Source organism: Pseudorca crassidens, chromosome 3, assembly GCF_039906515.1.
Source record: "Pseudorca crassidens isolate mPseCra1 chromosome 3, mPseCra1.hap1, whole genome shotgun sequence".
Taxonomy (NCBI): Eukaryota; Metazoa; Chordata; class Mammalia; order Artiodactyla; family Delphinidae; genus Pseudorca; species Pseudorca crassidens.
The window spans coordinates 158,922,597-158,949,557 of NC_090298.1; the positions used below are offsets into that span (position 1 = coordinate 158,922,597).

At 58.9% G+C, this 26,961-nt stretch overlaps 1 protein-coding gene across 8 annotated transcripts; it reads right to left on the reverse strand.

Annotated features, from left to right (window-relative positions):
* Positions 1-833: 833 nt before the first annotated feature.
* Positions 834-26,941, reverse strand: WIZ (WIZ zinc finger). 8 transcript variants are annotated; one of them, XM_067733041.1, is made up of 13 exons: positions 26,786-26,941; positions 25,086-25,349; positions 20,014-20,086; positions 16,272-18,403; positions 14,807-15,130; positions 10,374-10,544; positions 8,935-9,438; positions 7,482-7,880; positions 6,348-6,899; positions 4,724-5,251; positions 4,108-4,527; positions 3,618-3,813; positions 834-2,567 (listed from the first exon to the last, which is right to left on the reverse strand). In XM_067733041.1, the coding sequence occupies exons 2-13, from the start codon at positions 25,288-25,290 to the stop codon at positions 2,408-2,410; spliced, it is 5,664 nt and encodes a 1,887-aa protein (XP_067589142.1). In that variant the 5' UTR covers positions 25,291-25,349; positions 26,786-26,941; the 3' UTR covers positions 834-2,407. The 8 variants fall into 8 exon arrangements, with proteins under 8 accessions (XP_067589142.1, XP_067589135.1, XP_067589136.1 ...); XM_067733034.1 differs by lacking the exon at positions 10,374-10,544; XM_067733035.1 differs by lacking the exons at positions 10,374-10,544; positions 26,786-26,941 and adding an exon at positions 26,154-26,177.
* Between the last annotated feature and the right edge of the window lie 20 nt (positions 26,942-26,961).

Sequence of the window (26,961 nt, forward strand, 5' to 3'; positions counted from 1 at the left end):
AATTTGCTGCCACATGGGACAAGGTTCACGATGCACTGATAAACTCCATATATGAAGTACATAAATCTCTGATTAATGTGCACTCCAGTTGTGGGGCTAATTTCAGCGTCACCCTCAAGGATGCCTGCCTGCCCTCCAAACTAAGGCAGGGCCCCAGGACATCTCTCCTGGATCCCATAGCTTCCCTCACAGCATGTACCAAAGCCATATTTTACCCTCATTTGCCAACTTCATTAGAGAGGCAGTAAAACTGCTTACGAGAAGGGGTGTGCTCACAAGTGTCAGGAAAAGATCCCTTTGTGGCAATTGTATTCAACCCTTTCAAGGACTGACATAGCTATCACGGCACAACTGTGGGTGGGGAAGGGCCTCCCACATTACTTTGTTAGCTCTTGCATAGTTTGAACTTTTTTTTTCATCCAGCTTACATCACTTTTAAAAACTTACTGGGTTTTTTAAACTAATTTATAAAAAGTTGAAAGAGGAGGTGCTCTCATCAGGAGATGCCCTACCGGCTTTCAAAGTCTCACACATGCCCACCCACAGCGTTGGTTAGACGTTAAGTAATAGAGGCCTTCTTCCACCAGGCAAGATGTGTGTCCTGATTTCACACGAAAAGAAAAGCCAAGTGTGCAGGCCAAGACTACTCTTGAGGGCATACTATCACAGCTTGTTAGCCCCTCCTTCCCAGCCAGGGGCATGGTGGGGGACCCAGGATAGTAGGGTTGGGGGTGGAGGAGGCCTCTGCCCCATGAGGTCATTTCTACTTTCTAGCCCTTGGCTGTTTAAGTGAAAATGATGAGCTGAGAAACCACATGCAATAAACAAGAAGGAGCAGCCAACAAAATCTCTTAAAATCTCAGAAATGTTCAATAAACATTTGCAGAACGAGAAAATAAATAACAACGAAAAGGAGCCAGCAGCTCTCTTTTTCCCCTCATGTTAGTCAGGTTCAGGGTGTATGTGTCTCCAGACAAGTCACATGTCTTGAAGGCAGGCCAGTCCCAGCAGCTGTGCACTTCACCCTCCCCCAACGAGTCCCCCACACCCTCACTGGACAGCTCCTGCCCTCAGAGAGCCCTTCAGGCCTCAATCACTTCTCAATCCTGGCTCCCTTCCCAGACCAGCTGCCCAGAGTCCTGGTTCCTCTCCTCAGCTCACAGGAGCCGCTTCACCAGCTGGCCAGAGCATCCACACCAGCCATGCCATCGAGCACCAACAGCTGGGAACTTGGGCTCATCCCCAGAAAGGTCTGGTGGGCTTGGTGGCCAACAGGAAAACCCAGGGCTTCCAGGGGCTTTTGGCGGAGGTGGCTCGATCCCAGCCCTGGCTGCCAGACAGACAATGCCAGCCTGTCCACTCGACAGAAAAACACACGCTGGCTGCCTGCCCTGGGGTGTTTCCAGAAGAGAAATTTAATCTAATTTACATACTTCTAGGTACATCGATAACCAAAATGTGGCCACTGAAAAAAGTTAAAAGGTCAATCAGCTCCCGGTTTCTAGCTGGCCCAGGACTGCAAAATAAAAAGATCCACGTTCCTTATTCTCTACACAAAATGCGGTTTTAAAAAAGTGGAAAGGTCTAGGGAGCTATACATAGAAAGCAACAGTGAAAAGAGGGAGGGGAGTGAGGGTGGGGAAGGAGAGTCCCACCCCCACCCCCTCCCAGGCCCTGGAGCCCCCAAGGCTCTGGGGGCCTTGACATGGCAGGAGGCAGCTGTCAGCTCTGAGCTCTTCCCAGCTGGGAAGGCCCCTCTTGTGGGGGTGGCCAACAAGGATTTCCGTGGCATTGTGGGCTCAGTGGGGGGGCTCCCAGGCCCCAGCAGCGGGCCACAGAGGGAGTGTGGCTTCCCCTGAGCAAGCACCGTGGCATGATGTGGTTGTCGTTCGACCCGGGAACTGGAGGGCTGGGGCAGATTCCCGGGTCTCACGAGGTACGTTGAGTGCGTGCGTGCGTGCGTGCGTGCGTGTGTGTGGGAGAGGATATTCATAGGGGCAAGAGGGAACCAGGACAGGGGTCCTTGGGGTCTTTGCAAGTGGCCACGGATGGCAAACATAGGCTGCCTGGCTGTTAGACGTGGGAGAACGCTGGCCTTCCTCCCTTGTGAACAGAATGGCTGCCACCAGAGACCTGGCAGCTGCCCCTGCTGAACTGGGTGGGCAGGTGGGTGTGGGCTGAAGGAAGATGCCCTGTGTGTGGCCCCAGAGTCCTCAGGCTGGGGGAAGCATGGCTAGCTGGCTTCCAGTGCCCCGGATGTAGTGTGCCCGGCTCCTGAAAGGTGCCGGTTTGAGGTTTTGGCTTGCTCCTTTGGAAACGGAAAAGAAAGAGGGAGGAGAGGGAGGAGGAGACTGCGGAGGAAGAGGAGATAGAGGTGGCACGAGAGGAGATCTGGAATGCTTTTGTGTTAGGGCGCCTCTGCTGCCGCTGTCTGTGCCTGTGGGGCCTGGGGCTCCTCGGGCGGAGGGTCCGCTTTGGAGAAATTCATCTCCAGGATGTGCCGCTGTAAGTGCCGCACCCACTCCTCCTGGATGGAGAGGGGCCCCTGGAATTCCACTTCACAGAACCTGTAGGGGGGGAACAGAGAGAAGGAGAAGTGGCCACTGCAGTGAGGAGAGGTGGAAGCATAGCCCTGGCCACACCCTGAGCATCAGGCACACCTACTGCTACTCAGAGTCAACAAAGTAAGCCCAGGATTTGACAGAAGGGGGACCCAGAAGCTAGATGTTCTCCCATGTACAGCTACCTCTACCCATCATGGGGTCACGTTAGGGTCCCCTGGAGACCCCTGTCTCTATGCTCAGGGCAGTCTGCTGCCTCAGGGCCTGGGTATGGGCCATCCAGCTTCCCAAGCACCTTTGCCAGCTGACTGAAGCATGTGCTCTGAAATGGGAGAGGACATAGAGAAGCAGATCCGACCCCACCAGGCCCCAGGAGAGAATGATGGGAGCCAGGGAAAGGGGGTTGGGCACTAACTCCTACCCATCCAACTCACTAGCTCCTCATCCTCTCGGCCCCAAGGGAGGCCTCACAGCATAGGGGCCCAGAACACAAGCTCATGGCTCCGAGACTTAGGTTCCAATCCTACCTCTGACTTGGCCTGTGTGGCCTGAGGCAGGCACATCACATCTCAGACTCTGTTTCCTGGCCTCTGATGTACACATGGACTTTGGTAAGAATGAACTGAGACCTATTTTTTTCTTAATCCGGCAAATACTTGCCAAGTGCTTACCATGCGCCAGGCACAGTTCGAATGCTTTATACTCAACTCTTTTAATCCTCATAACAAATCTATTAGGTAGGTCTGTTATCAACCCCGTTTTATAGGTGGGAATATTGAGGCACGCAGCAGGAAATCCTTGCTCACGGTCACTAAGCTGGGGTCAGAGCTGGCAACTGAACTCAGGTCTTGTTGACTATAAAGCTCAAGGTCTCAGCCTGATGCTCTGTGGTGCTGCTGTCTGTGAGGAGCCCTTAACCTGGGTCCAGCCACAGCCCAGGGCAGTCCTTGAGGCTACATCTCCTGCCTCCACCAGCCCAAGTCCTGTTCAGAGGCTCTGGAGGGCCAAGCCCCGGGCGGGTAGTCTCTCTCCCTCCCTCCCCTGCGGGCTGCATACCTGCACTTGAGGGTGTAGATGTTGCCAACGAACTTGACGAGTGATGTCTGGGGGGGCCGGGGCACCAGGGAGGGGACTGGCCGGACCCGGGGCGGAGGCTGCCGCACCTCCTCCAGCTTCTGGTGCAGGTCATTGGCCTCCTCACCACCCCGGGCCGCAGAGGAATCTGGAGGGCGGGCTTGTCGGCGCTCAAATTCTGAGGTGGGGAAAGGTGGGGAGAGGGACAGGAGATGAGCCAGAGGGCAAGTCCCCTGAGGAAGTTCCTGCCTTCAGCGAGCAAGGGGCAAATGCTGTGGGGAATTTTAAGTCAGGACAACAGATGACTGGACACCTCCTGGACCTCGGGACAGGTGGGATGAAGGATGGATGACTGAACGGGAGGGCAAACTGGGAAAGCGACTTAAGGGCAGATGCACAGCAGAGAACCCAGGGGGCATCCAGGGGAACCCCAGCAGGTGGCAGCACATGACCCTCCTCCACCAGCACTCACTGTTGATGTTCTGCCGTTGGTGCTCCTCAGCCTTCATAGTGCCTGGCGGGCTGGCTGCCAGAGGCCGCTCACCACTGTCAGCTGCCCGGCCAGCCTCGAGCCCTGGCTCACACCCGGCACTGCGGCCCACCACGGCCAGGCCCCCGGGTGCCAGCCCCAGGGGCGGCCGCTTGTCGCCATCGCGGCCATGGCCGGCACTGCGAAACTTCTTGGTGAAGGGACGGCCGCCCTGGATGTAGCTGCGGTAGGCGCCCACCTTCTGGGGCCGGTGCTTGATCCACTCACTCAGTGTCTCGATGGGTGAGCCGTTCACACACCACTCGGTCACGCCGAACTGCCGCAGGTGCGCCCGTGCATGACTGGCCAGAGCCTTGCGGTTTTCGAAGTAAAGGCCACACAGCTCGCAGCAGGCCTCAGTGGCTGCAGGCAGAGGGGGTGCTGCTGAGCCCCAGCCCAAAGGGAGCAAGGGTACCCAGAAGGCGCTGCCCAGGTCGGGAGCCAGTCCCGCCTCCCACTGGGGCCTTGACCCCCACTGGGGATAAGTGTGTGCACGGCATTGCCCAGCCCTACAGGCCCTGGCAGATGCCCTCCCAGGACCCTGCCAACCACTGCTTACAGGAGTGGGAGGTCTTCTCATGGAGGGTCTTTGCCTTGAAGGGCAGTTCAGTCTGGATGTAGGTCTTGGCCTTAACCTCTGCTGGGAGGAGGCGGTCCTCCTGCAGGGGCCGCTTGGCTGCCACTGAGCCCAGGTAGCTGGTGGCTGAAGGCTTGGCACCAGTGATGGGTGCCAGGCTGAGCTCGCGGGGAACCTGGGCTGGCCCAGCTCCTGGTTTGCCTGGCCGGCCAGCCATTGGCGCCAGCGGCAAAGGGGCCTGCATGGGCCCAGGGGCCACCGTGAGGGGCCCGTCCTCAGCCAAGGCAGGGGCCAGGTCTCCGGCCGGCGGCTCCTTCTTGATGAGGCATGGTTTGGATTTCTTCTTGAGGATCTCCCGCAGCGTGTCGATGGGTGAGCCGTTGACAGACCACTCGGTCACACCCATCTGCCGCAGGTGCGAGCGTGCATGGCTCGACAGGCCCTTTCGGTTCTCGAAGAACTCGCCACAGAACTCACAGCGGATGTCACGTACTGGCTCTGCCCGGGACGCTGCAGGGGGTCGGGGCAGGGGGAGGAGAAGGAGGTGGTGGCTGTTGGCAGGAAGCCTCCAAGCTCAAGGTCAGTGTTAAGTGCCCTGCTGTCCCATCCATGCAGCCCCAGACCTGAATGACCCGCTCCTTCATCTGCCTCCAGAGGCCCTTGTGTACATCATCCAGCCCTTCTGCTTGTTCTGTAACCTCAAATTCTAGCTGCCTTCATGATGACTCCCTATGACATTGTGAAGTATCAAGGAACAAGCACTCCCTGGATCCTGGGCTCAGACGCAAGCTTGGCTGTGACCCCCTGTGCGATGCTGGGCAAGCCACTTGCCCTGAGTCTCAGTTTCCTCCTCTGCAAAATGGAGATGGAAACCACCTCCCTGTGTTACTGGGGCGGTGGGACCCTAAAGCGGGAGCAATTCAAAGCACGTGGTATAAAGCAGACGTGAAATGCATGTGAGCACTAAGGCAGAGGCCTGGGCCATCCTCACCTGCTCGGCACACAGCAGCTAAGTGACAGTTTGAGAGGGAAGTGCACTTGCTTGTTATAATAGGGATGTTACAGCTACTGCATACAGAGCTTTAAGCGTTAAAGCTAAGTGCTTTACACCACTTAAAAAAACCCTGTTACAGAGTTGGGACCATGCTGATCTCCATCTTCCAGAAGAGGCAACTGCCCAAGGTCATATACTGCTAGACTCTGGAGCAGCCGAGACCTTAACTTGAACTCCAAATGTCAAGCACTTAGTGACCAGGAATATGAGAAAGACACCCATTTCCAATACTCATATACTCTTGCCCATGGCAGACATCACCAATTGATCCCTAGGAATCTGGATGGTAGCCACTACCAATGGATTAAAGATGGTACAGAGATAAAATCTTTTTGCCATTGCCTAATGACACAATTCTGCCGCCCTCACAGGAATGAAGAATAATCAAGCAGCAGCTCAGTTGGGGGTCTGCATAGCAGGAACACACAGCTAGCCCCTTGTCCTTTGGACCTGCGTACTTCCCTTCCATTGCAACCCTGGGTGTTCTGGGTATCCCCGAGGGAAGTGTGGGGGAAGACTGTTCTCCCTGTCCTGCCCCAGGGTCACACTTACACAGGTTCAAGGGGGTCATGTCTTCCCGAGGTGCCACCCAGGGACCCTCGGATGGGTGCGGCTCCCCATGAAGGGCCCCCGGCAGCATCTCCCGCTTGATCTCCACCCGCATTTGTTCAGGCTTCAGCTTCTTGGGCAGGGAGGGTGAGGAGAGGCCTGGGAACATCTTCCGGGCCGTGGGAGGAGAAGAGGCAGTCGGTGAGTGGCCCAGGGGGCTGCCTGGTGGCGGTGGCAACTTCTTGGCCAGGGGTGAGAGATGAAGGTCCGCGGGGCTACGGGCTTCCAGTGAGCTGCCAGGACCTCCGCTGCCCACCACCTTGGCCAGGGCTTTTGGGCTAGGCCCTGACGGGTTGGGGTGTCCACCAGGCCGGGACTGGGTCCGTCTCTTGAGGATCTCCCGCAGCGTGTCGATGGGTGAGCCGTTGACGTACCACTCGGTCACGCCCATCTGCCGCAGGTGCGAGCGTGCATGGCTCGACAGGCCCTTTCGGTTCTCGAAGAACTCGCCACAGAACTCGCAGCGGATGTCACGTGCCGGCTCTGGGCCTGAAGCTGCAGCAGGAGAAAGGGGCAGTTAGCACCGTGGGCACTGTTAGCACAGTCACCTGTGGGTCTCCTGGTCGGCTGGGCGTGGACAGCAGCACGTCCAGGGGCTGGGGTGGTGGTGGAGGGCAAGTGCAAGTGAGGGAACTGAGGAGCAGGGCGGGGGGGCCAGACACCCGGCAGGAGCACAGGGAGGCTCTAGAGAGCGCATGGGCCCTTGGTCCTGGCAGAAAAGGACAGAACCAAGACTCGACGGCTCTGCGGGTCCTAACGAGGATGGGGGCAGGAAGTGGTTGGTAGCCCTGCCATCCAGACCAGGGGCAACCATGGGCACCTTCCACACCAAAAGGCAGCACCCCACCCTTGGCCTTCATTCTCAGGGAAAGTCTCAGTCATGGAGGTCAAAGGCCAAGAGAGAAGGCCTAGCAGCCGACTGCCGACAAGATCTCTGGGCAGAACCGGTCCACTGCTAAGGGCCCCTGTCCACTCCCTGCCCCAGCAGGGAGGGAGTAGGGATGGGGCTGTGACCCCCACCCTGGGAGGGGCTCCAGGGCCCGCAGGGAGGAGGGGGCGGCTGAAGCGAGAACCTACAGAGGTTGAGAGGAGACGGCTCCACATCAGAGGCCCAGAAAATGCCAGCGGCTGCGGCGGCTGAGAGGTCCTGCTTCCCCCAGGGGCTGGCCATACCCTCGGCCTTCAGCTTGGCCTTCGTGGCCGGCGGTGGGGGGGGGAGCAAGGAGAGGGCCGCAGAGGCGGGAGGAGGCCGCCCCAGCAGGGCCAGGGTGCCACGCCCGGGTGGGAGGCGGATCTGGACGCCGTCCCTCCTGATGAGCCCGTGGAGCACGTCTATGGGGGATCCCTTGGCGTCCGGGTCGCTGACGCCCAGGTGGCGCAGGTGGGCGCGGGCGTGGCTGGACAGGCCCTTGCGGGTCTCAAACCAGGCACCGCACAGCTGGCAGTCCAGCTCTCTGCCCCCGTCACTATCTAAAGCTGCGGAGACAAAACACAGGGGGGTTCACGGCCGCCACCTTGGCCGGCCCTGGGGGACTGAGGCGGGAGGGCCTGGTGTGATTCTCGGCTGCCCAGGCTGCTGGAGGTCCAAGACTCGTGCCACAGATTTAAGAGGTTTTGGGAAGCAGAAAGTCCTGTTCTGTGCCTAGCCCTCTGGCATCAAGGTGAGTGTAGAGAGCGTAAGGATGTGCAGTACAGAGGCAGTGGCCAAATTCCAATGGCACAGTCTGATGTTTCCAAGCCTTCTTCCCAGGGACCTCAGCTATGGAGCTGTGCAAGGTGTGGGGCGGGTCCAAAGCAGGGGCCCACAGGCTGCTGGGCATCATACAGCCAAGGGCACACCTGCTCAGAACGCTGCTCCTGGAAGCACAGCAGACAGTGGAAGCAGCTTCATCGGAATGTGAGGTGCAACTGGGGTGCCCTGTTGGGCAGGGTGCCAGACCCTAGGCTCACCCCCAGACTCTCATGACCACAAATGTGTGGGAAGGCCTAACTTCCTAAGGGATGCCCTTGTTAAACCTGCTCACGCCTGGGAGTTTCTTTGCCATGCTCACAGGCAGCCCAGGAGGTACAGCTCCATCCCTGGGCACAGAGGTACCTCTGCAAAGGACACCAGGAGCAGGAGGATGTGAAGGCAGGGCCAACCATGGGACCTCCTGTCAGGTGGACCACTTGTCTACCTGCAGGACCCAAGGTGCCCCACGGGAGCCCTGGTTACCTTCACTGCCCCAACCCTCAGGCCCAGAGAAAGCCAAAAGCTGCCCCTAAGTGGTGAGGATGACCCTGGCAGACTCAGTAGCCACAGCCAGGCTTCCAGGAGTTAGAAAATCGAAGTGAAATGGGAGACAGATAATATGCAGCATGGCTGGCCCAACAGGAGACGCAGCACCTTGATTAACACACTCTGGCCCAGTCGACTCAGGACACAGGCGCTGCAGTCCCCATTGCCCCCACCCTAAGCCCTGCAGCCCAACCTGAGGCCCTGCCCCTCCCAGCGCCAGGACCTCCCTCGGCTCCCAGGACCCGCACTCACTGAGGTTCAGGGGCCCCTCGTCCTCAGACTGGGGCCACTGTGCCTTTGGGGAGGCCGGCCGGGGGCTCAGGGACAGCTGGGGGCTCTTGTCCTCAGGATTCTTGGGGGTAGGGGAGCCCGCCAGGGCCAGTGATGCCTTCTTGAGCAGTGGGGAGCTGGGCGGGTGGGCCAGGCCCTTGGCCGAGAAGCCGGGAGGTGACTTGATGGCCTTGTTGACAGCAGGGGCATCGAGGGGCTTGGCCAGGGCGAGCAGGCCGGGTCGTGGGGCTCCAGCAACCATTTCCTTCGGCGAGCTGGACTTCTTAGTCAGGCCCGGGGGCAGCCCAAGGGGTGTGTCGGGCAGGCCCTTCTGCTTCACGAGCTCGTAGAGGAGGTCGATGGGGGCACCGCTGCTCTCCGACTCAGCCACCCCAAGCTGCCGCAGGTGGGAGCGCGCGTGGCTGGACAGGCCCTTGCGTGTCTCAAAGCAGGCACCACAGACCTCGCAGGTGGTCAGGCTCTGGGCTGGAAGGTGAGATGGAGGCCAGGAGAGCTAGCTGTGAGGCTGCACAATCTCTGTTCTCCCACTTCTCCCCTTGGGGCCCCACTCACCCAGGCTCTTGCAAGTGTTTTGCTTCTGTCAACACCTCCCACCCTTAAAATGACCCTAATGAGGCAGGAATTAGCCTGTTCAGTTTGCAAATAAGGAAACTGAGTCTCAGAGAGGGGAAGAGTTGTGCCCAAAGGCACACAGCAGGAGCTGAGCGCTTCTGTGGTTCAGCCAGTGGAACGCCTTTCGGATCTCTAACGTACCAGGGTGCCCTGGCAGCAGGTTTTCACACAGATGCTGACCTGCCAGATGAAAGCTAAGGCCTAGCCACCATCTGCAGCTTAATTCATGCCCCAAACGCTAGGCTGGAGGCCTCAGCCGTGGTCTCTGTGGTGCCCTGCCTGCACCCTCTTCTGCAGAGCCCTTATCTCTGCCTATCTGCTTCTCTGCCTCCCTGCTCCCCAACTTCAGTGACTCCCAAGGACAAGAGCCAGGTCTGTTTTGCATCTCTCACATCCCTAGGGTCCAGCACAGTGCCTGTCATTACTCAATAATGACCTGAGAATCAATGGACAAACAAGGCAGTTTCATGCAGAAGATCACATAGCTATCAGCAATCAAAGTCAGCAAATGAACTGGGTCTGGGTGTGAGCTCTGGATGAACATGCCCACTGCTTCTCCGGATGCCCCTCCCTTGACCAGGGCTCAAGGCCATGCATGCCTGTGACAGCAAAAGCTCAAGAGAGAAGATAGCTGGGTGTCTCCTTGGTGCCATGAGAGGCCAGAGAGAAAGCTGTGGCCAACCTGGGGCCCCACATTAACTCCCGGGCCCCACATTAACTACCAGGCCCAAGAGCTCCCTGTGAGTGTGACCAGCCTGGCCGGCACCCTTGCCTCCTGCGCCACTCACCCTTAAGGTCTGGCAGCTCCTGCTTACTGCCATGAGGAACCTCTGCAGCCACTTTGCTGCTCAGCCGATTGGCCACCTGCTCCAGGGGCCCAGGGACAGGCAGGCTCTTCTTGGGGAGCAGGGGGGAGCCCAAGTCCATGGCCACCATTGCGTTTTCCTCAGAACCCAAGCCTGTGAGGTTGGGAAGACAGGCTCAGCCCAGGCAAGGTGTGGGCTGTCTACCCCTGTAAGGACTGAGGGCCAGGGGTACATTGGTGGTGGTGGTGGGAGCCTTCTTCCTCATCTTTGGTGCCTGCTCTCACTTTGGAATGCAGCTCACCCCATGAAAGCTGAGGCTCCGTCCATAACCCCGAGCACCAATATGACGCAGGGATGTCAAGGCTGCCAACTGACAGCAGAGACTAGGAATGGCTTCCACCTACCAGAACACGGACAGGTCAGGGGACGCAGTGCTAGTCTGAGCCAAGACTCCCACCTTAGCAGATCTCAGAGAAAATATCTCTCTGGGCAGAGAGATCTCTCTGGGCTCCTCTCTGTGGAGGGAAGCATCTATCAGTCTTGGGGGCGGGTAGGTGGCAGTCAGAAGGGGAATTCAGTAAGACAAGGCCAGGGTCAGAGGCCAGAGAGGCAATGCAGAGGCAGGGAGCTCAGGACATGAAGAAGGCTCCAGGGAACTTGTGGGGAATCTCCACCAGACAAGACAGCTGGGGCTGGGGTTGCAGAGACAACTGGGGATCCTGGGGTGGTCTTATCACAAGCTAAGCCCTAGGTGGGGTAAGGTAAGAACTAGGATCCTGGACCAGCAGGGGACCTTACTGGGGACAGAGAGAATAGGAATCACAGAACTTTATAGGAAGTCTCTGAGGCATCCATCAGGCCAGGAAGCTTCTCCGGGTGAGGCGTATAGGAGGACAGATAGTCAAAGGTGAGTTTTCAGGGTCTAATTTTGCAGAAAAAGGGACTTGAGAAGCCTCCTGACTCCCGGGTTTAGCATTCAGAGCATGGAGAGAGCGCTGAGAATGAAGGAACTGTGTGTCAGACGGGACCCTGAAGGTGCTCAGTGTTGTTAATAGGAGGGCAGGTAGGCAGGTCCCTGACTCAGTTTGACTCCTACAGAGGCAAGGAGACGTAGGTGGTCGGGGGATGCACCGGGGCACGGGACGCCGAGGACTTTGTCAAAGCCTCCGGGTGGAGTGGGCGCGTCTGTCAGATGGGGCAGGGCCCTTGTCAAGGCTGAAGTGACTTGGAGTGGGTTTCCGCGCGGGAGGTACAGGGACTGTGTTAAGAGACGATCCAGAGGCTCCAAAGGGTTCAGGGGGCATCTGTCAGATGGGGTGAGGGTTCCGCGAAGTGACGGCAGAGAGTGTTTCTGAAGCCCAGGACCCTGCGAGCCGCGACGGGAGGCCCGGGGTCCCCGCGACTGGAGGGCCTGGGGGGAGGGGAAGTCCCGGAGACTGGATGGCGGGCGTCGGGGCGGCGGCGGCGGCGGCGGCAGGGGGCGAGCGGGGCGCCAACTCTGCCCTCCCCGCACCCTCCCCGGCGCGGGCTCTTACCCGGCGCGGGCGCGGGCCCGGGCCCCGGCTCCGGCTCGGCCTTGGGCCCGTCCCGCGGCGGCAGCGGCAGCGGCGGCGGCGGGGGTGGGGGCGGCGGCGGCGGCGGCGCGGGGAGAGCCGCGGGGCCCGGGCTCTGGGGGCCCAGCGGGGGCGCCCCTGCGGGCGCGCGCTCCCGGGCGCCCCCCGCGCGCGGCCCCGCCGCCGCCTTGCTCTCCGCTTTTGTCACTCGGCACTGGGCGGTGGAGGCGGCCATCTTGGCTCCGGCGCACGCGGAGCGGCCGCCCCAGGCGGGAGCAGCCGAGCGCCGAGCGCCGCCGCCGCGGAGTCCGCTCCGCTCCGCCCCGTCCCTAGGGGCGCGCCCAGGGCGGCCGGCCGAGCGTCGAGCACAGCGAACGAAACCCTTGTCCCCGCCAGGCTGGAGGGGAGCTTGCGGACACACGCACGCATTGCTACGAGCGGCTGCCAACTGCTGCCCCAGCCCAGGTCTCGGCGGACCGGGACACTCTTTCCCCACCCCGGACATCCCTAAAACTACTACAGGAATCCTCCGGCCACACGCATCCGCCTGAACAGCATCCAGGCTCCTAGAGCCCCACGGGCGGAGCTAGGACCTGCCCCGGGACCCTGTTCCATTCCCTTCCTTGCAAGTCTCCCCTCTGGCTCGGGAATCCTGGAAGACACCTGATCCCCAACTAGGAGGATCCCCCCGACACCATCCTGGTGTCCAACTGTCCCCCGACGGCGCTGTCCGGCAATCCTGCGGAACTCCCCACAAGAACGGCACCACATTTCAAGCACAACCCCCTTCTCCCTCCCTAAAACTAAACGGATTGCCCCCAGCTGTTATTTGACAGCTGGGTGGAGCCAGCATCTGACCGTTGCCCCGCCTCCAAACTGGCCACGGCTCCCTACCGCCAGCTTAGGGAGGCATGGGAGAGGCTTCTAAGGATAGCCACTTTGCAGGGTCGGTGCCCAGACCGAGCCCTAATCCTGGACATCTTTCCTCAGGCAAGGTTTCCGGGATCTTCTCAACCACTCCTTAATGCCCTCACCCCCAGCGTGTTCACTGAAAGACTGATCATAGCTTCCCCCCATGTACAGGGCCAGTGCAGTACCAGGCTGACTCCTACGTCTTACTGACTTGGCCAGTTCCCTCAGCACTAAGTAGGGGCTGGTACATTGGTCTTCTGGTGGAAACAGCTTAGCCAGAGCTGAACCTGGCTGCTGGATGCAGGCTGCCATTCTTGGGGTGCCTGGCCCAGGTGCCGGGTAAAGGGCGTAAGCTTGACATTCAGGCCTCTGCTGGAGTGACAGAGAAAGAAGGGGGCAGTGCTGGAGACTACAGACTGCTTCCTGTGCTCCCCAGCCATCTTCAGAGCAAGCTGCACCTCCTAGCCACCACTGAAACACCACAAACCTAGCCAGGTATGTGAGCTGAATGCCTAGGGGATAGCCTTCACAAAGGCAAGAAGCCTGAGGTCACATCCCCACTCTGCCTCTCCCCGAAGTGTGACCTCAACCAACAACTATCCTCTCTCTGTCCACTATCCACCATCAAATCTCCTCCTTCTCCAAAGAGGAGAGGGGGCTTTGATAGCCCCCCTCTTCCCTTTGCAGACCCTCAAGTGCCCTTCACTGGTAAGGAGGCTTGTGGATGGGTCCAGCAAAGCCCAGAGTACAGAACTAGGTAGGACCCTGGAAACTCCAGGTAGGAGAAACAGAGATGAAAGCCTCAGCCCCAGGCAGCCCCTGGACAATTCCCTTGTTCAGGCACCTTCTCCATTCCTCAGAGCCCACCGTCTCTTCACTGCTGAGTTTTCTGCTTTGAGGTTCAATAAAGTCTCCCACAAAGTCAGGCTTTGTAAGGCTGGGTCCTTCACCTTTCCACTGCCTCCACGGTGTCCAGCCCCAGGCTCCTTCACCAAAATATTACTTCTGGATTTCCCAAGCCATCCTACACTGGAGAGACCACCGAACATGGTGTGCATAAGTCTAGCTCTGCTGCTTTGTGGCTGTGGCAAAGCAGAGGACCCCCAGTTTCCTCATCCATAAAACAGGAACACAACAATCCTCAGCTCCACAGAATTGTTTTCAGGTGTGAGATGAAACCCTGATACACAGCAAGAACTCATTTACGGGAGGGGTTATCAATGCTGCTGGACACAGTAGGCACCATTGAAAATCTAGAATGTAGACTCCTGATCCGCACTGTCCAACTGGATCACCATTAACCTTGTGCTAGCTGCATTTCAAGTGCTCAGAAGCCATATGTGGCCACTGGTGACCCTGTAGAACAGTACCGTTGTCTAGAGAGATTTCCATCATCTCAGAAAGTTCCACCAGACAGTGCCGTGCTAGATAAAAGATATCATTAACAGAAAGGATTCTGGAGCCTACGCTTCCTGGGCTTTCAAATCCCAGCTCCACATGCTTTCAGCTGTATGACCTCAGGCATGTTAATTGAACTCTCTGGGCCTCAGTTTCCAAATCTGTAAAATGGGGATAACAACACCTGCCTTTAAAGGATTGTTGTGAGAAAAAAAAAAAAAAAAAAAGAAGTATTGTTGTGAGGATGTAAATGAGTCCACATTTGTGAAGTGCTTAGGACAGGATCTGGCTCCTAGTAAAGAGCTCAATAAGCCTATGTTAAAATCACTGTCAGGCAGGGCAGGCAGGAACTGGATCTAGAAGGAGCCCTGGCCCAGCCCCTGAGTAAAACAGCAATGACCCCTAAGTGGCAGGACAGTTGTTGACCTACTTTGTAAAGTGACTTGAAACACTTCCAGGAAAGCAGAGTGGCTGCCCCCTCCCACTCCTCCATCCCTCCGGGCCCCTGGGAAGGGTCAGGGCTCTGGCCCTACCTGCCCCTTCTCCCCTTACCATCTCCGTAGGCTGGCCCAGGGTCCTCAGCCCAGGTGGGTGGGAAGGGCACTGTAAGAGGTAAGCGGGGCCGGCGGGAGGTCAGGAAGCCACTAGGCGGCACCCCAGGTTCACGACACAGGGGGCTGGGGGGCCGCTCAGCAGCTGAGGTGGCCAGCAGCTCTTGCAGGATGTTGATGGGTGAGACAGTGAGCTCCCAGTTGGTGATACCAAAGTCACGCAGGTGGGCCCGGGCGTGGCTGGAGAGGCCGGCACGAGTGTCAAAGCCGGCCCCGCAGAAGTCACAGCGCATCAGGCTGAAGGTGCTTGGGTCGAAGTTAGCCACTGCAGAGAGAGAGAGGACATGGACTGCCTGGCTGGGGGTGGGGGTGGGGACAGCCCCAGCTTTCCCCATTCCCGGGGCTGCTCATCCTCAGCGGATCACACAGTGCCGTTCCTCACCCTGGATGCCTCCCTCGTCCTTTGCTGTTCATGCTCCTGCCTGTATAGCTCACTCCAAGAAGTCTTCTCTTCTTGACCTTCCATTTTCTCCCCTTGCATAGCTCAAAGCATCAGGGACCCCACCTTCAGAAATACTTCTCCAGGGTGGATTTGCAATCATTTGGGTGAGTTTGGGTATTTGATTAATACCCTCTTTCGTCTAGAGCTCATATTTATACACCCCAGTGTTATAAATTACATCTTTGCTGAATGAAGAAATGGACAAATGGATGGGACACCTTCCTCTGGGAGTCTGCTTGGATCCCCCAGGCAGAGTCAGGGAGCTTCTCTTGGCTTCCCCAAACTCCTGGTTCCCCGAGCTTCCCCCATCACAGCCCTGGTCACTTAACATTGTAACTGCCTGGTTTTGTGGCTGTCTGTCCCCTGCCCCTTCCCCACAGTGCCCATACACACACACTCTCAAACACCATACCAGCACCTCCCCACGTAGGCTCCATGTCTGCCAGCATCAGAACCACCCAGGGCACTGGTGTTGGAGACAGACCCCCGAAATCAGAACCTTGGTGCCTGGGAATCTGCATACACCACAGGCAGCCCAAGGGGTTCTAAAGTCAGCCAGGGTCCCACCACTCCTGTTACTGGGCTGTGCACTCCAGGAGGGCAGGGACTGCTGTTCCGTTCACTGTTGTGTTCCCAAGTGCCCAGAACAGAGGGGACCTAACTCAATAAATATTTGTTGAATGAAGGAATCAATGAAATTCCGTGCCTGGGGCTGACTTCCCTGCCCATACTCCTTCTTCCAGCTGTTGGAAGGGCCAGGGCATTGGGGTGTCCCCGCACCTCCTCCAATGTGGTGACCTTTGCCTCAGCTCCCAGGTCTTCTGAGAGGGGAGGCCCTGACTTCACCCTGCTTGGCACTACGGGAGGATTTAGAGTGAGGGTTGGTTGGTTCAGAACTCAGCTGCCCAGCTGTGCATCTCCCAGGTGTTGGAGGGAGGTGGGTGCCGGAGTGAAGCTGCCCTACCTTTTTTCTTCTTCTTCTGGAAGGAGAACCTGCGCTCGATAGCCTTCACCTCCTCGGCGGAGATGAAATGCCGCACGTTGTAGCTGACGCCCACGCGGTTCAGGTGGCCCCGAACGTGGTTGGCCAAGCCGATGCCATTGTGGAAGCGATCTGGGCAGTAGGGGCATTTCCGCTCCTCATGCTTCAGTGCCTCTGCTGGGTCCCCATCCAGGAATGTGTCCAGCCCCAGAGGGCCACCCAGTGGTGTGTCCAGGAGCAGGAAGTCCAGGGGGTGGCCACCCCCCAGCCCCAGCTCCTCAGGCTGCAGCCTCGGGGGGGCCCTGGCTGCCGCAGCCATGACTTGCGGCCCGAGCTTCGCCACCAGAACGACCGGCACCATCCCACAGAGTTGCTGCTGCTGTGCCCCTGAGGCTTCAGCTGTCTGCAGGGCTTCTCGGAATGTCCGCTTGAGCTCCAGGGCTGACTGCGGGATGAGGCCGGGGGTGGCTGACGATGCAAAGACCCCATTTTCGGGGGAAAAGTCCATTTCCGAGGCCAGCAGTATGTCCTCCTCCTCGTCCTCTTCGCTCCAAGGGTGCCTCTGGTCCCCCAGTTGGGCTGAGAGCCCCTGTGGGTGGACAGCACTCTTGCTTCTACTGGCCTGTAAGGAGTAGGGGGCAGATGCTAGTGACGAGGGAAAGGCTGGCCTTCCCTGAGGCCTCTGGCTCGAGCCATGTGGGAGTGGCTTTAACAGTGGGCAATCCCTCATGCCCAGCTGCTGGCAGCCAGGGCCAAAGGACAGGCTGGGGTCGTATCCAGCAGGGTTCCCCTGCCACATGGGGGCCAAGAGCGGCTCAGCTTTGCCAAAGTAGTCAGTGGCATCAGAGAATCGGGCATAAGCATCCTGGCTGGTGCCGGGCCGGCTGGCAGGGTCCTCCTCAAAAGCCTCACCATCCTCCTCCCAGTTGGCATGCACAAGCCTCACATGCTCCCTGAGCAGGCTCTCGCTGGGCGCGGGGAAGCCACAGAAAACGCAGGCACTGAGGCCCAAGGAATCTCCGTAGGGTTGATAGGTGAGGGAGGTGGCATCGGGGCTTGGGCTGCCAGCCCTGCTGCCACCCCCGAAGGGCTCCTTTGCAGCCTGGCCTTGTGGCTCACGCATGTGCAGCTTGGCATGCTGCACAAAGGCCTTGGAGGAATTGGTGCCAAAGACGCACTTGGGGCACTGCAGCCGTGCCTCCCGGCCCTCGTCACCTGGGACCTGCTTCAGCTTCTGGATCTCCTCGATAATCTTCTCCCGGGAGGCCTGGTGCAGCTGCCGGTGCTGCTCAAGGGCGCCAGGGTCAGCGAAGGCCCAGCCACACTCGCCACAGGCCAGGGGGGCCAACTCGGCGGGGGGCTCTTGGCCCGGGGCTCGGCGGTGCTGGCTCATGTGCTCCAGAAGGTGCTCCTTCTGCTTGAAGTAGATGCTGCACTCGATGCACGGGAACACGGCTGGCTCGTCGTCCTCATCCTCGTCTGGGCTGGCCACCCCCTCGGCCACTTCCTCCAGCAGTTCACACAGATAGGGCCTCGTCCGGACGGGGGCGAGCAGTGGCTGCAGCCGCTCCACAGATGCCTCTGAGTTCACCGTCCAGGTCTGTGTGGCCACCTCTGAGGCCGACCTGGGCAGGCTCCACTCGGACGGCTGGGCCAGGCCCTCCAGGTCTGCCAGGTGTTCTCCGGTGCCCACCACTGGCACATTCAACGTCTTAGTGGTATCTTCTACCGGCACGAGCACCGTCCGGAAGGAGGTGAGGGGTGGCAGCTGGGGCGGCAGGTCCAGGTGCAGCGCTGCATCCTGGAGTGGGGCCTGTTCTTCTGGGTCTTGGAGCCAGTCGAACCTGGGGCGGCCCCGGGGGACCTTCTCCAAGAGCTTTGATTCACCCTGATGGTACAAGAACCTTCTAGAGCCCTCGAGCTCAGCGTGGGGCTTCACGGTTCTTATAATGACCGAGTCCTCGAACCTCCGCTCAGATGGGATGCCCTCCCCGGCCTCCTGAACCATGGGGTGCTCCCAGGGCCCCCGGCCATCGGAGGGGCCAGGGAAGTGGCCCAGGGGATGGGGTGGTGGGGAGCCCGGCTGGAAGTCCAGGCTGCCTCCATCCCAGCAGCTGCAAGGAAGTGCCAATGGGGACAGGTTAGCTGTGGGCCTCAGTTTCCCTTCCTTGGGCAGGGGAGGGGGTCCCAGGCAGTCTGAGACAGGCTCCAGAGACCCAGCCTGAGGGCTGCCTCAGAGGGGCTTGCGTGTTGGGGTGTGGGTCGGGAGGTAGAGGGAGTACATGTGGACCCTTCCAGGGCCGTTGGGTCCAACGCTGGATTTAGCTCCCAGGGAACACCTGTGTATGTAGCCCAGCCCCGCTGCATGTGGTGGTGGGGGGAGTGTGCAGAGACCACAGCGGGGATCACAAGTAGTGTCCCCAAGTCTGGTGGCACAGTCAACTCTCATCCGTCCCCTGGGAGGGTCCAAGGCTCCGACCTATGCTTCAGGCTGCTTTTTTGTCTTGGTCCTCCCCAAATCGGGGTGATCTAGTTTGTTTAGCCTCATCTTTCCAGCAAATTTGGTGAAACTCTGCAGCATAAACAACTCAAGCAAATTTAGCTTCCTCCCTGCATCTCCCCTCCTAGAAGGGCAGAGTCAGGAGAGGTGCAAAGTCCCTGCTCAGCCTGTGGCCCCAGTGACCCTGACCTCCTTTGGAGGAGAGGGGAGGTAAGGCAACCTCACTGAGCCTCAGTTTTCCAATCCTAAAAATGGGGATGAGTCCCAAGAACCAGGAGCTTCTGTGCCCTTATGCAATGACTAAGGGAGCCTTCTCATACCCATAATCAAAGAAAACCTAACACACTGCAGGTGCTTATTCAAATGGGGACCTTGACCCCATGAAGTGTAGCGTGAGGGTGACACAACTCAAGGCTGGGAAACGCTTCACTTGGCCTGCTGCCTGATTCCCAGTAAGCCCATGACCACTGTGGGTTCTTATTATGACTGTTCCTGATCAATCCCCCTCATTTTCAAGATCTTGCCTCCACAAGGGGCTGTGGATCACACCCACGGAACAGATGCGGAAACAGGTTCCACTGAGAGGCTGAGCGGAAATCACAGGGTTACCTCTCTAAGCCCCATCAGTGACATGCAATGTTAATGGGACCATTCCCCCCAGGGTTATGGCAAAGACTCAGTGGGGTAAACCTGCGCTGAGGGCCTAGTACGCAGCAAGCGCTAAATAACTGAGAGCTATTATTAATCCCAATATGGATATTATTACATATTAGCACCCCCAAGCCATTTAATAAAAGGCTGCTGCCATCAGCATTGCTGTCAATTCCTGCTCCTACCCAACGTCCCTTGGGTCCTCGAGGTGAGGTTGTGAGATGTATCTTAGGGACTCCATTTACCGATGAGGAAACTGAGACTCAGAGAAGCCGAACATTATTCTAAGGATCACCTGGCAGAGACAGGACTCCAAGGGTCCAACCTCCAGGCTCCTGGCCCACTGGCCCTGCTCTTGGCAGGGATAATGAGAGTTGACTGTCTGTGTTAATCCCAATCCTCCCTCCACCCCCTACAAATGCCCAGGGGCTTGCCTGCAGGGAGCCACCTCCTCCTGCCTGGCCTCCAGATTCCCTCCTATCCCCTTCTCACTCTTGGGGGCTTCTCTCAGGCCTAGGCATGTCCTGCTTGCCCCCCTGCCCTCCCTGAGGTCAGGGCCAGCGTGGCACTCACCAGCTGCTGATCCGATGGGTGGCGGAGGTGGCACGGGGGAGGGCTTCGCTGAGGCCAGGATGGGGCTGCCCGTCTGCAACAGAGAGGGGAGACCCTGAGGGGCTGGGGTCCCCCTGGCTGGGGCCCTTCACAGCACCCCAGCTCTGGAAGCCCTGCCGGGCACCTCGGAAGGGCCCGACCGGCTCCCCACTCCTCTCCCCTGAGAGGCCTTTGGCCTCTGTACTCCTGAGCCTTGAAAGGGGTTTCTTTGGAGGAGTCCCCTTTGCTTTCCTAGGGGACCACCAGGGCTTGCTGCCTTCAACCCTTCTCTCTTTGCCCCCATCTGGCAGCCAGGGTGATTTTTGTTTAAGTCACACCCTGGTAAAATCTCACCTGGCTTCTCATCATACCTACAATAAAAGCCAGATTCCCGACCACCACCTACAAGGCCCCGTGAGGTCGGACCTCTGCAGGTCTTTCCAGCCTCACCTCCCTCTCCTCCTTACCCCTCACTCACTCTGCCCAGACTCCTCGTGAAGCCTCAAACCCACCTAACTCTTTCTGACCTCAGGGCCTTTGCACCAGCTATTCCCTCTGCCTGGAGAGCCCTTCCCTGGCCACCTGCTAAACTGAGCCCCTACGATTTTCTCTCTCATTACCTGTTTTTTTTTTTTTTCTTAGCACTCTCTGAAATTGCCTGTGTCCCCTGCTAGCACATAAGCTGCCCCACCCCCACCCCAGGGCCTCATTCACTGCAGCACCTCAGTGCCCGGCACACGGCAGGTGCTCAACCAATACTCGCCAGATGAAGAATGAGGAGCCCTCTAGTCTGAGCTGCAGAGGGCCCGTCCCTGCCTCCTGCCTCCCAGAACCCCTTCCAGGCCTACATGGTAGAATCACATGTCCTCCTAGGAACCCTCACACAGATAGAGCCAACTCTCCATTATCCGCCTGTGGAGCCAATGCCTGGAGCGACCACAGGAATCCTGGCCTGTGCCTCCTCTGCCTGCCGCACCCGCCTGCCGCAGGCGAGCATGCCAATCGGGGCACAGGCCAATTGCGTGGGCCAAGGTTAACACACTGGGGGAACTTGTGCCCCATCCAGAGCCCAACAGATGCGATTGCTGGATTAGCTTCAATTTGAGGATGGTCCAGAAAGAGGGCTAGTGCCGGGGTTTGTACTTTTTCAAATCCCCTACTGTCCAATTTGCCCGGGAAATTGAGAGCTGACTGTCAGAGGCCAAAAAATTAAGAGCTGTTGAGGGTAGAGGGTAGGGGTCAGCAAGTTGTGATACTGCCAGGGGTCTTTCTGCTGAGTCTGAGAGAAGGGTTGTGACTGTCATGTGGCCTCTGGAAGGTGAAGGTGGTGATGGGGATACAGAAATTTGCATCATCTAGAACAGTTTCTCAACCTTGGTGCTACTCACATTTGGGGCCAAATCATTCTCTGTGGTGGGGGGCACGCTGTGTATTGTAGGATGTTCAGTAGCATCCCTGGCCTCACCCCCAGATGCCAGTAGCCACCCCCCGCCCTGACCCTTGGCCCTGCAGTCATGACAACCAAAAATGTCCTCAGACATTGCCAAAGTGTCCCTTGGGGCAGAATCGCCTCCATTTGAGAAGCTCTGGGGTAGACTGATGGGGAGCAGGGCCAGGTCGGAGTGTGCTCGGATGAAAGGGCTGCTGTCAGGGTGGGAGGATGGAGCGGGTGGAGCGTTGCAGAGGGTGGGAGGATTGGGAAATCAAGGCCTGGACCAGCTAAGGGAGTGAGACCCCAAGAAATGGGTCTCTTGAGAACACAAGAATCACAGACATGAGTTCTCAGGAGAGGGCAACCATTTCACAGGCAACGAGCCCCAGCACAGGCTAGAGGTGCAAGTCTGAGGGTCCGGGTGTCCTGATTCTGAGATTCTGGGACCCCAAGCTCCTGAGATTCCGAGTGTCCCAGATTCGATGATTCTGCGATTGCCGTTGTCTAAGAATTCCACGAGCCAGGGGGCCGTATTGGCCTCTTTGTTTGAGCGGCTCCAGTGAAGCTCCTATTTTTAGTGGCAGCAACTTTGGAGGAAGCAGACCCAGCAGGGCCCCGTGTCCGAGACACTTGGGGGCTGGGGGCTCATCCAGAGGCCTCCACAGCCGGTGGGGGTCCAGACAAGGCACCTTGGATGCAGCCCCCGGCAGTGGCCATGCCGAGGGGCCCTCATTGGCTCCTGCCATTTGGGGTCCCCGAGGGGCTTTGAAAATGAGAGACTGAAAATGAAGAGCGTGTCCGTGAGCAGCTTGAACCCCAAGCCAGGCAGCTTGGCAGAGTGGCCAAGAATCTAGACATTGGAGTCAGACAGATCCAGTTCCAGCCCAAGAGGGAACCTGAAGGGCATGCCTTTCCTGCTCCAAGCCTGTTTCCTCCTCAATATAATGGGAACAGCTACGGCCCCAGTCTCGAAGGGCCAGTGACGGATGCCAAGGAAGATCACAGAGTAAATGCTCGATCCAGAGAGTCGGCGGTGGAGGGAAGGAAGGGAGATGGGTGTGCCCGGGGCGGGGTTCAGGGCTGGCTGAGACATGTCCCAGGTTGGAAGCTGGAGGCTTGACCGGGAGCCTCAGGCCCACTCACTCCATGCTCTGATTTCCTCCTCAGCCTGGGGCCCCACGAGGGCAGAAATGACGCGTTGTTCATCCCCTAGCCCCCTGGTCCCAATGCCAGGCATGCGCCAGACTCTTCAGCAATCCATGCGGACCATCTCAGCCCCACAAGCTTTGGGTGCACCCAGGAGGCCAACCAGAGAGGCCAGACTGTGGGTGAGGGGCTGCAGGGAGGCTGTAGGAGCTCCAGGCCAACAGCCATAACGGAGGACAGAGAAGGCAGGGGATTCATCCGTGTCTAGGTGGAGTTTGGAGGTAGCCACTCCAGGGGTGCTCTTGAGGGGCTCCAAGGACTAGGTGGGCATGAGGGAGGGCCCAGGCTTCTGCATGGAACAGCAGCCCCAGAGGCTGTTCCTATTTATAGGCATCACAAGACTCCTAGGGCAGGTGCCTGCTTCAGGGAAGGCGGGGTGGAACGGGCTGAGAGGGCAGTGGGGGGAGACACTGTGTCCGACGCCCAGGCCCTCCTCCAGCTTCCAGGCCGCGACCCTACTCCAAGTCAAGCCACCCTTGCCCCATGACCCATGTGCTCAGGGACACCGGTAAGGGTGGACCTCACCCCCCTCAGCAGCCACATTCCCCTCCTCCCCAGGCACATGCACTGGACCCTGGATGATTCCCCAGGGGGAGTGAGGACATACCTACCCACCTACCTACCTTCTTCTCTCCAGACCTGGGACCTCTGCCAGGTACAGCAGAGCGCCCAGTTTCTCAGAACCAGACTCAGAGAGGGCCCCAGGACCCAGAGCCTGTTCCGCAGGGCTCCCACAAAGTCAAAGTCCTGGGCCTGTCTTGGCCAGCCGCATGACCTGGGACACGGTCCTGCCTCTCTTTGGGCCTGAGTTACTAATGGTTTGGAGGAGGGGATTGCTAAGGTTCTCTGAGCAGGGGTCTCACCCCCTCATCCCCTTCAGGTGCCACCAGTCACCTCCACGCCATTGCATGTGTGGAGCCCCCTGCTTAGATGTCTCCTGCCTCTTTGTCTGACTCAATGTTCCTCATCCAGGACTCCTGGGTGTCCCCCAGCTTGGGCTTCGCCCATTGCAACCTCAGTGACTGTGTCCTAGCACCTGGTGGCTGCTCTGTCTGTCTGACCCCAGATGGCAGGGTCCAGTGGGGGCGGGGATGGTGTGTACACTTGGTCGCTGTGCACCAGTGACCCTTAAGAGGTGCTCTGTAAATATCTGAGTGTCATGAGCATTGCCAAGGTGAACTGGGGCAGGTCAAGGATGCCCTGACACAGGGTGGTGGTTAAGGACGAGGGCTGTCAGGTTACTGCCTAGCTGTGGGCCCTTGGGCAACTTACTTGACACCTCAGATGGGGTCTGAGTTTCTCCATCTCTAACATGGGATAATAATAACCGAGGCTACCCCAAAGGGTTTTTTTGAGAATGACATGAGATGATCACATAAAGGGCTTGGTGTGTAGGAAACCCCTGACAGAGTGCTTGGAGATTCCTGGAAACCAAGGCCTTTAGAGCAGGCCAAGGAGATGAAGGGAGGCATGTAGTACATCAGCCTGTACTGCACTCACCACTCTTCACCTACACCAGGCTCCTGCCTGGCCCTTGAACATGCCAGGCTCCTCCTCACCACAGGGCCTTTGCACCTGCTGTTCCCTCTCCCTGGCTTGCCCTTCCCACCATTCATTCCATGCTCCACTCAAATTCTACCCCTTCAGGGAGGCTTTCCCAGGTTCCCCAGGCATGATCCTGGCACTCTGTTTAATACCTTCACAGCACCTGTCACTACCTGCCCGTATGTTATTTTTATAGTTGCTTGTTGTCTGTCTCCCCTACTAGAATGGCAGGTCCCTGAGGGCAGAAACTTTTGCCACTTTTGTTTACAGCTGTATCTCCAGCACCTAGAACAGAGCCTGGCACATAGTAGTTGCTGAGTATTCAATGAAGGAATAACAAATCTTGAGGTGGGGACAGTGTGAGATTCCCTTTTGCTGGGAAACCGAGGCATAAAGGGGTGGCTGTCATCCCTGACTACCCAGTCTCTCCCTAACCACTAGAGGGCATAAGCTGTTTGGGACCAATGGCTCAGGAGCAGGACTCACCAAGACAGTGCAGCAAGAGGGAACTGGGGTAGACTGATGGGAATGGGGTATGCCCATAGGGAACAAGTGGGCTCAGGGAGGGGAGTTAGGGGTGCTAAGCTGGGCACCTGGACCCAATTAGTACGCTCAGAGAAGGAAGCCAGGCAGACCTGAGTCAAGTCCCAGCTCCTTGTCACCCACTGGGGGGCCTTGGTCAGGTCATTAGCTCCCAGGACCTCTGTTTTCACAACTGTAAAATGGGAAACTAAGCATAATGCAGAGGCTCTGAACCCAGGCAGAATCAGAATTCCAACTCCGCCCCTGCCGGGCTGGGTGACTTGGCCCTCCCGGAGCCTCGGGGACCTGGCTGGATGCTCCCCCAGGGCCACAGGGCCTACCCTCTTACCAGAAATGCCACCTCTGCCATCCAGAATGTCTCGAGGGCCTTCCTTGGTGACAGGCAAGTAATGGGTGGACCGGAAGATGCAACCTTCCCCCTCAGCAACCTCAGCCCCACCTTCGATGTCCTCCCTCGGCGCTGGGCCAGGCAGTCTCTCGGGGCCTCGAGGACGATCCGGGGCGGCCAGGCCGCCTGCCGGGGGCCCATCCATAGATGCTCTCTGCTTGGCTCCACTCAGCTGCCCGCCTGGCTCAGTGAGGCATTGTAGGTCTGGGGGCAGAGAGACAGGTGCTTAGGGGAGGTAGGAAAGGCACGCAGTCTACCTCAGTTTCTCCTTCCTTGAAGCCCTAGTCCTCACCCTTGCAGCTCAGTGCCTCAGTTTACCTCCCAGCACAGGTGAGCAAGTACATGGTACTGAGGCCCTATCCTCACACATTGTATCCCAAAGGTCCCTAACCTCAGCATGCCTCAGTCTCCCCATCCATGACTCCTCTCTTTACACAGATCCTGCACTGCCTCAGTTTACCCCATTTTACAACATGCACACTCAGCCACCTTGTTTTCTTGCAGCATTAATCCTATCACTTCTAGATGGCTCCCTTCATTCATACACTGCTGCACTTTCCCCAATTGTGCCCTCACTTCCATGCACGTGCATATCCTGTGCGCATGCCTCAGCTCGAATCCCAAATCCCGGCCACTTCTACACTCTGATCCTATACACTGTCTCAAGTCCCCCCCCATCATTACCCCTGCACTTTTCTTGCTTCTGTTGCCTGTATCAGTTACCCCTGCACTTTTCCCACACTCCAATCCTCCTTCCACACACAACCTTAGGATTCTCCAGCATTAACCCCTTCACCCTCACACTCAGCCTCAAGTGACCCCAGCATTAAACCCCCTCGCTTTACCCCAACATTACCCCTCATGCATACCCAGCCTGGGTTCCTTCATCCCACCCTCCCAAGATCTCTTTAGTCTGAGGGCAAAAGGGAAGGATGGGGCTCCTGGTCCAGAAATGAGGACCCTGGGGAGGCTGTGGGGGTGGGGGCTGTCTTCTCCACCTATAAATACCTTCAAGGTAACGGCGGAAAGTGAAGGGCAGGAATGAGGCGCCCTCCCCAGGGAGATGGTGGGAGGCCGAGCCCAGGCAACCGGGGCGGGGCCGGGGCTCCAGGCCTGGCTGCAGGCGCTGCCCTCGGGGGCCTGGAGGCTCCCAGGGGGCCCGTCCGTGGACTGGCCGTTGTGGTGCGGGGTCCCTGCCCAGGCCCCAAGGAAGCACTTGCGGGTGCCCACCGGGTGGGCACTGCCCGCGGGGAACGGGCGGGACCGCAACTTCGGAGCACTTTGGCAGCGTGGGGAGGAGGGCTCCCTCCTGGACACCCCCGGGGGTCGCAGGGGTGGTGGCGGCGCCACGCCAGCGCACCCCTCGGGGCGCCAGGGTCCGGGAGATGCGCCCTCCGCCCGTGCACCTCGGGGCGGGAGACCCCGCGGGACGCGCCGAGGTAGGGGGGACACCTGCCCCAAGACCCCCGCTCCTCCCCACAACCTGTGCGGCCCCGCCCCCGACAAGGCCCCGCCCCTGCAGGCCCCGCCCCCGCCCCCCGCCCCGGGGGGTCCCGCCTGGCCCTGCCCGGCCCGGGCCTCCCCCTCCCCGTGCCGGCTCCGCCCCGCCCGCGGGCTCCCCAGGCCGGGCCGGGCCTCACCGGGGAGGCGGCGCCGCCGGCTGGGCGCCGGGGCTCGGAGCTCCCTTCTTTGGTGCGGCCGTCGCTGCCGCTACGGTCCTCGCCGCTCCCGGTGCCGGTGTCGCGGCCTCCGCAGCCGCCGCCGCCTCCACCGCTCGGGGGACATTGTCCCTTTAAATCGCTCCCCCCGCCGCCCC